This window comes from Oncorhynchus mykiss, chromosome 22, assembly GCF_013265735.2.
Source record: "Oncorhynchus mykiss isolate Arlee chromosome 22, USDA_OmykA_1.1, whole genome shotgun sequence".
Classification (NCBI taxonomy): domain Eukaryota; kingdom Metazoa; phylum Chordata; class Actinopteri; order Salmoniformes; family Salmonidae; genus Oncorhynchus; species Oncorhynchus mykiss.
Genome location: NC_048586.1, coordinates 36,979,337 through 36,987,729, shown reverse-complemented (window position 1 = coordinate 36,987,729; position 8,393 = coordinate 36,979,337). Strand labels below are relative to the sequence as shown.

General features: G+C 49.2%; 1 protein-coding gene across 2 annotated transcripts in view; it reads left to right on the top strand.

Annotated features, from left to right (window-relative positions):
* LOC110501809 (adenylate cyclase type 5) overlaps window positions 1–7,634 on the top strand; it is a 119,526-nt gene extending 111,892 nt beyond the window's left edge. For both annotated transcript variants that reach the window (XM_036959224.1, XM_036959226.1), the window contains exons 13-21: window positions 526–642; window positions 908–1,066; window positions 2,201–2,376; window positions 2,830–2,850; window positions 3,138–3,270; window positions 3,336–3,599; window positions 5,829–6,033; window positions 6,264–6,388; window positions 6,703–7,634. In XM_036959224.1, coding sequence (XP_036815119.1) covers window positions 526–642; window positions 908–1,066; window positions 2,201–2,376; window positions 2,830–2,850; window positions 3,138–3,270; window positions 3,336–3,599; window positions 5,829–6,033; window positions 6,264–6,388; window positions 6,703–6,831 — 1,329 coding nt within the window. In that variant the 3' untranslated portion in view covers window positions 6,832–7,634. The remainder of the gene's footprint in view (window positions 1–525; window positions 643–907; window positions 1,067–2,200; window positions 2,377–2,829; window positions 2,851–3,137; window positions 3,271–3,335; window positions 3,600–5,828; window positions 6,034–6,263; window positions 6,389–6,702) is intronic.
* Window positions 7,635–8,393: the final 759 nt, after the last annotated feature.

Below are 8,393 nucleotides of genomic sequence, written 5' to 3'. Positions count from 1 at the left end.
TCTAAACGTAAAATCCTAGTGTAAAAGCAGGTGAGCTGGTTCTACTCTTTTTGGACATTTTCTTTTACATCAACCCTGTTACTTTATTTGGCTTTAATAGGCCCCTACTGTAGCCATTTGTATTTCACTTCCTGAGATTGGAACACATGTTTAATATTAAGTTAAACATGTGCTCTTCATGATAGTGTATTCAAATGAAGTGAAATAAAGGTATATTTTTTCACCAATTCACACTATTCAAAAGGAACCTAACTGGTGGAACTATCAGTCTAGACTACCGTTATGGAACAAATCAGATCACATTGTTTACATGTTGAAAATGCTGCATGCTTGATCCTGACATTGCAAGGATTCTGGTTTTGTGGGAAAGGGGTAGGCATCACTTCTACCAGCATGTGTCAAATTGCACCCACAGTCATACCTGGGATTGTTGGCTGTAGGATACAAACATAACGCTCTCTAGTAACCCAAAATACTTGAGACTGACCTACTAACCATACCTCTCCCCCCTCCCCACGGGGACAGTTTTTCCCAGCGTCTCTACAGACTCTGTCCAAGATGATAGTCCAGTCCAGACTCAACAGCACCCTGGTGGGAGTCTTCACCATCCTCCTGGTCTTTCTCTCTGCCTTCATCAACATCGTAAGTCCCTGAGCCTCCACTCCAAATGGTTGCACAGATCATTTGAAGGGATAAACCCTCAAAGCTTACATTAATGAGTGTCTGACATCTGTGGTCATCCTATGTAAAGTCTCCATGGTTGTGTTCATTAGGGCACTTCGTAGCAGAACGTTTTGCAACGGAAGTTATTGGACAGAAGTTCAGACATTTTGTGCCTACTAAACACTACCCAGTTTTCATTCATAATCATGTGAACCCCCTTTGACCTCTGTCCTCTGCCCCCTAGTTCACCTGTAGTACTGGAGACCTGAGGGAGTGTCTGAGCTGGGAACTGAACATCAGTCGCAGCAGTGTGAACGCCTGCCATGCACGCAGCCTCAACTACACCCTCGAATCACTGGACGGCTTCTGTGGCAGCCCCTCACCCAACTGCAACTTCCCTGAGGTGTGTGTGTGTAAAAAAAACATCTATAAAAATATAAACAACAATATAAATAGAAGAAGCTAGGCTTGAGCAGTAATTCTCACTGTACTGATTATATGCCAGAAGTGGCCAATACTTTTCACAATGGTTATGCTAAAACATTTGCAAATGTTTGACATCTCTCTCTCTTTCTATGTCTCCCTCACCCCTCCCCCTTATCTCTACATCCCTGTCCCCCCTCCACCCACCCTCCCTCCCTCTCTCTCTCCCTCCCTGTTCCCCCTCCCTCTCTCTCTCTCCCTCCCTGTCCCCCATTCACCCTCTCTGTTCCCCCTCCCTGTCTCTCTTCCTCCCTGTTCCCCCTCCCTCTCTCTCTCTCTTCCTCTCTGTTCCCCCTCCCTCTCTCTCTCTTCCTCCCTGTTCCCCTTCCCTCTCTCTCTTTTCCTCCCTGTTCCCCCTCCCTCTCTCTCCCTCTCTTCCTCCCTGTTCCCCTTCCCTCTCTCTCTTTTCCTCCCTGTTCCCCCTCCCTCTCTCTCCCTCTCTTCCTCCCTGTTCCCCTTCCCTCTCTCTCTCTTCCTCCCTGTTCCCTCTCCCTCTCTCCCTCTCTTCCTCCCTGTTCCCCTTCCCTCTCTCTCTCTCTCTTCCTCCCTGTTCCCCCTCCCTCTCTCTCCCTCTCTTCCTCCCTGTTCCCCATCCCTCTCTCTCTCTCTCTTCCTTTCTGTTCCCCCTCCCTCTCTCTCTCTCTTCCTCCCTGTTCCCCCTCCCCCTCCCTGTTCCCCCTCCCCCTCCCTGTTCCCCTTCCCCCTCCCTCTCTCTCTCTTCCTTTCTGTTCCCCCTCCCTCTCTCTCTCTGTCTCTCTCTCTTCCTCCCTGTTCCCCCTCCCTCTCTCTCTCTTCCTCCCTGTTCCCCATCCCTCTCTCTCTCTCTTCCTTTCTGTTCCCCCTCCCTCTCTCTCTCTCTTCCTCCCTGTTCCCCCTCCCCCTCCCTCTTCCTCCCTGTTCCCCTTCCCCCTCCCTCTCCCTCTCTTCCTTTCTGTTCCCCCTCCCTCTCTCTCTCTGTCTCTCTCTCTCTCTCTTCCTCCCTGTTCCCCCTCCCTCTCTCTCTCTCTTCCTCCCTGTTCCCCATCCCTCTCTCTCTCTCTCTCTCCCGCTGTAGTACTTCTCTTCCTGTGTGTTGTTGACCCTGCTGGCCAGCTCGGTTTTCCTACAGGTCAGCAGTATAGGTAAACTCCTACTCATGCTCTTCATCGAGATCTTCTACATCCTCATCATGGAGGTGCCAGAGGTCAGCCTGTTCGACAACGTAGACCTGCTGGTCATGGCCAACGCTATGTGAGTAGTTTAGAACACCCATTAGCATGCAGGTACAGCAAGGTACCAAACAAAGTCATGAAAGGAAGATAGATAACCGATGAGTCAATAGTATTTTATGCTAATGTTCTTCAGAGCGAAGCACTAACGTGTCGGCTGTCTCATATGTTTGTTTACTGATGTACACCTAGCTTTAGATATGATGGACGAGAACAACTCTGGCCTGTGTAAATTGCCCAGTCGGTAAATGTTAGATTGAGGTGAAAGGTATTGATGGGTGGACTGATGCTTTGCTCTAACCCATGCTATTTATTCACGACAAGCAGATTTAAATTAAAACATGTCCTGAGTTTACTTAATGTAATGGATGACTGTTGGTTAGGTCAGGTCCTGTCTATGGTTATCCGTCTTCAGATGGAGTGGGTTCAGTTGCCTCTCTCCCTAAAATGTTTTTTCTTTGTTTTCTCTTCACAGTGAGCACATAAATGGAACAAGGTGAGATTTATGTAGCTTAACACTATTAAACCAATGGAAACAAATTGAAACGCACAAATTGATTGAGATCAATTGTATCCAATATAGTGTAGCTTCAATGCATCATGTAGATCTTCCTGGCACTTCATATGCCTCAGGTAGTTAGATAACATTGATAAACAGTGTTGTGACCTTGTATATTGTTTAGTAATAGTATGTAGTCTCTAGCGTTATTGAAGAACATAGATTAAAGAGTGCGATGGCCTCAGGCCTGTAGTTGATCTTTGGTATCTGTCCTCTCTGTCCAGCTGTGTGATGGACTCTAAGGTCCCTCTGAAGATCATGACTCCCGTGGTCATCACTGTCTTCGTCCTGGCTTTGTATCTACACGCCCAGCAGGTGGAGTCCACAGCCAGACTCGACTTCCTCTGGAAACTACAGGTAGGTGTGTGGGTTTGTGTGCCATCCAAGGTCATTGATACCTCCTTGACCCTCCCTCCCTCCAGGCCACAGAGGAGAAAGAGGAGATGGAGGAGCTACAGGCTTACAACCGTCGCCTCCTCCACAACATCCTCCCCAAAGACGTGGCTGCTCACTTTCTGGCGCGAGAGCGTCGGAACGACGAGCTCTACTACCAGTCCTGTGAGTGTGTGGCCGTCATGTTCGCCTCGATCTCCAACTTCTCTGAGTTCTACATAGAGCTGGAGGCCAACAACGAAGGAGTGGAGTGTCTCAGGCTGCTCAACGAGATCATTGCAGATTTTGACGAGGTGAGAAGGGAGTGGGGAGAGAGAGGTATGAGGATGGGGTGAGGAGGAGAGAGGTATGAGGATGGGGGGAGGAGGGGAGAGGTATGAGAATGGGGGAGGAGAAGAGAGGTATGAGGATGGGGGGAGGAGAAGAGAGGTATAAGGATGGGGGGAGGAGAAGAGAGGTATGAGGATGGGGGGAGGAGAAGAGAGGTATGAGGATGGGGGGAGGAGAAGAGAGGTATGAGGATGGGGGAGGAGAAGAGAGATATGAGGATGGGGGAGGAGGAGAGAGGTATGAGAATGGGGGAGGAGGAGAGAGGTATGAGAATGGGGGAGGAGAAGAGAGGTGTGAGGATGGGGGAGGAGAAGAGAGGTGTGAGGATGGGGAGGAGAGAGATGTGAGGATGGGGGAGGAATGAGGATAGGGGAGGAGGATAGAGGTATGAGGATGGGGGAGGAGAGAGGTATGAGGATGGGGGGAGGAGAGAGGTATGAGGATGGGGGGAGGAGAGAGGTATGAGGATGGGGGAGGAGGAGAGAGGTGTGAGGATGGAGGAGGAGGAGAGAGGTATGAGGATGGGGGAGGAGAAGAGAGGTATGAGGATGGGAGAGGAGAAGAGAGGTATGAGGATGGGAGAGGAGAAGAGAGGTATGAGGATGGGGGAGAAGAGAAGTATGAGGATGGGGAGGAGAAGAGAGGTATGAGGATGGGGGAGGAGGAGAGAGGTATGAGGATGGGGGAGGAGGAGAGAGGTGTGAGGATGGGGGGGGAGTAGAGAGGTATGAGGATGGGAGAGGAGAAGAGAGGTATGAGGATGGGGGAGGAGAAGAGAAGTATGAGGATGGGGAGGAGAGGTATGAGGATGGGGGAGGAGGAGAGAGGTGTGAGGATGGGGGGGAGTAGAGAGGTATGAGGATGGGGAAGGAGGAGAGAGGGATGGGGAAGGAGGAGAGAGGGATGGGGAAGGAGGAGAGAGGGATGGGGAAGGAGGAAAGAGGGATGGGGAAGTAGGAGAGAGGGATGGGGAAGGAGAAGAGGGGATGGGGAAGTAGGAGAGGGATTGGGAAGGAGGAGAGAGGATGGGGAAGGAGGAAAGAGGGATGGGGAAGTAGGAGAGAGGGATGGGGAAGGAGAAGAGAGGATGGGGAAGTAGGAGAGGGATTGGGAAGGAGGAGAGAGGATGGGGAAGGAGGAGAGCGGATGGGGAAGTAGGAGAGGGACGGGGAAGAAGGAGAGAGGTATAAGGATGGGGAGTAGAGTTAAAGTTGTGAGGGTGGGGGAGGAGGAGAGGGATGGGGGAGGAGGAGAGGGATGGGGGAGGAGGAGAGGGATGGGGAAGGAGGAGAGGGGGATGGGGAAGTAGGAGAGGGGGATGGGGAAGTAGGAGAGAGGGATGGGGAAGGAGGAGAGGGATGGGGAGGAGGAGAGAGATGGGGGAGGAGGAGAGAGGATGGGGAAGGAGGAGAGAGGACGGGGAAGAAGGAGAGAGGTATAAGGATGGGGAGTAGAGTTAAAGTTGTGAGGATGGGGGAGGAGGAGAGGGATGGGGGAGGAGGGGAGGGATGGGGAAGGAGGAGAGGGATGGGGGAGGAGGAGAGGGATGGGGAAGTAGGAGAGGGGGATGGGGAAGTAGGAGAGAGTGATGGGGAAGGAGGAGAGGGATGGGGAAGTAGGAGAGAGGGATGGGGAAGGAGGAGAGGGATGGGGGAGGAGGAGAGGAATGGGGGAGGAGGAGAGGGATGGGGGAGGAGGAGAGGGATGGGGGAGGAGGAGAGAGGTATGAGGATGGGGAGGAGGATAGAGAGAAGTATGAGGATGGGGAGGAGGATATAGGTATGAGGAAGATATGATAATGGGAAGATAGAGGTATGAGGATGGGGGAGGTGAGAGATATGTGGAAGGGAGGAGATGGATATGTGGATGGACGGAGGGAGAGAGGTATGAGGATGGGGGAAGAGGAGAGAGATGAAGAGAGGGAGTGGAGTGTCCACCTGCTCACTGAGATTACCACAGAATTTAACAAGGTGAGAGGGGCCTTTCTCTCTCTCTGTGTGTGTGTGTGTGTGTGTGTGTGTGTGTGTGTGTGTGTGTGTCCCATTACTCCTAATATTACTACAGTATTGGCACTAGTGACTATTATTGGACCCTGTTATGTTGACATAGAGCTAACAATATCAATGCTATTAACCCAAGTTAACTAACTAGTAAATGTCTTTCACTTCCCTATTGTCCTCCTCTCCCCCCAGATCATCAGTGAGGACCAGTTCCGCCAGCTGGAGAAGATAAAGACCATCGGCAGTACCTACATGGCAGCCTCTGGCCTCAACGACTCTACCTACGACAAGGAAGGCCGCTCACACATCAGAGCCCTGGCAGACTACGCCATGAGACTCATGGATCAGATGAAGTACATTAACGAACACTCCTTCAATAACTTCAAGATGAAGATCGGTAAAGCTGCCTATGGGAAAGATCATTTTGGTGCCTTGTTCATTTTGATGTGAATTCATGAGAAGAACGATATCCTTAAGCAGTAGTGCCTCACAAAGTCTATAATGAGTAATGGAATTAATGTGACCTCACCAGGGAAAAGTCTGCTGAGCGATAAAAAATGTATATTGAACATACGGTGTATATATTGTTAAAAACATGCTGAACCATATCCCTGTCCACCGGTGCAGGTCTGAACATGGGTCCGGTGGTGGCTGGGGTGATCGGGGCCAGGAAGCCCCAGTATGACATCTGGGGGAATACCGTCAACGTGGCCAGCCGCATGGACAGCACCGGTGTACCTGAGCGGATCCAGGTAACTCAGACACAGCACAGAAGAAACTGATAACACACCAAGAATTTCTATTGTGACTTTATAACTATGATGAAGACCTAACGGTCGAAACATTGTCAATAAAGCACATGGAAGCATAGCTTTCAGGGTGCACTCTTTTTTTTAACCTTGTGTCAATCTTTTAGAATATTATAATTTGGCAGTGTGAAATGGCAGGTAGTGTGCTTATGATCAAGATATGTGAACACTGCTGTCCTCTGTGTGACTTCATGACTACTTACTTTCCCACCTTTCTTTTCCTCTCTCTCTCCTTCCTCTGGCCTTTCTGCCACCAGGTGACCTCTGACCTGTACAACGTGCTGAACTCCTATAACTACACACTAGAGTGCCGAGGCCTCGTCAAGGTGAAGGGTAAAGGAGAGATGCAGACCTACTTCCTCACTGGAGGACCTCCCAGCAGTTAACACCCAGGCTGTGTCCCAAATGGAAACCTATTCCCTATATAGTACACTACTTTTGACCAGGGACATAGGGCTCTGTTCAAAAGTAGTGCACTATATAGGAAATTGGGTGCCATTTCAGACACAGCCTATTCAGAAGCAGCCCCAGTAACAGACTGACACTGGTGCAGGAAAAGGCTGAGAGGAGAGGGGTGATTGGACTAAAGGGGGCTGACCCCCCCCCCAAGTCTTTGACGAGCAGGCTCATGGACCTGTGTTAGCTTGGGGAACTGACTGCCCCCCACCAACACCCCTTGTCCTAGGTTTATCTCCTCCCTACCTGCAGAGGTCAGACTCCGATTGGACCAGAGTGAAGGAGAACCCCCAAGCCGAGAGGAGGCTGGGTGGGAAAGAGACAGGGAGGAGCTTAGAGGGCCTGGGTTCGCTGAAGAGACCAAAGAAATACCATCAGACAACAGCAGACAGAGACACATTGTGACAGCAGCATTCTCTCAAGGTCTTATTTCTATAGGTCATAGTGTGAGTTAAGGAACGGCTAAAAGCCAATCATCTCGCAGTACTGTAGATCTCTAAGGTTTTCTGAGGAAATCGATCCAATATGTGTGTCTTCATAGACATTCTGCTGAAGGATCCAAGTCGCTCTAAACAAAACCTGCATGAAGACACTGAAACCCATATGAACACGTAAAACATTCGGAAAGTATTCAGGCCCCTTCGCTTTTTCCACATTTTAGTGTGTTAGACTTTTTCTAAAATGGATTAAATAAAAAATGTCCTCATCAGTCTACACACAATACCCCATAACGACAAAGTCTACACACAATACCCCATAACGACAAAGTCTACACACAATACCCCATAAGGACAAAGTCTACACACAATACCCCATAACGACAAAGTCTACACACAATACCCCATAACGACAAAGTCTACACACAATACCCCATAACGACAAAGTCTACACACAATACCCCATAACGACAAAGTCTACACACAATACCCCATAACGACAAAGTCTACACACAATACCCCATAACGACAAAGTCTACACACAATACCCCATAACGACAAAGTCTACACACAATACCCCATAACGACAAAGTCTACACACAATACCCCATAACGACAAAGTCTACACACAATACCCCATAACGACAAAGTCTACACACAATACCCCATAACGACAAAGTCTACACACAATACCCCATAACGACAAAGTCTACACACAATACCCCATAACGACAAAGTCTACACACAATACCCCATAACGACAAAGTCTACACACAATACCCCATAACGACAAAGTCTACACACAATACCCCATAACGACAAAGTCTACACACAATACCCCATAACGACAAAGTCTACACACAATACCCCATAACGACAAAGTCTACACACAATACCCCATAACGACAAAGTCTACACACAATACCCCATAACAACAAAGCGAAACCAGGTTTTTAGAAATATTTATAAATGTATTCAAAATAAAAAACTGACAAACCTTATTCATGTAAGTATTCAGACCCTTGAGATAAGGTAAATCCTGTTTCCATTAATCA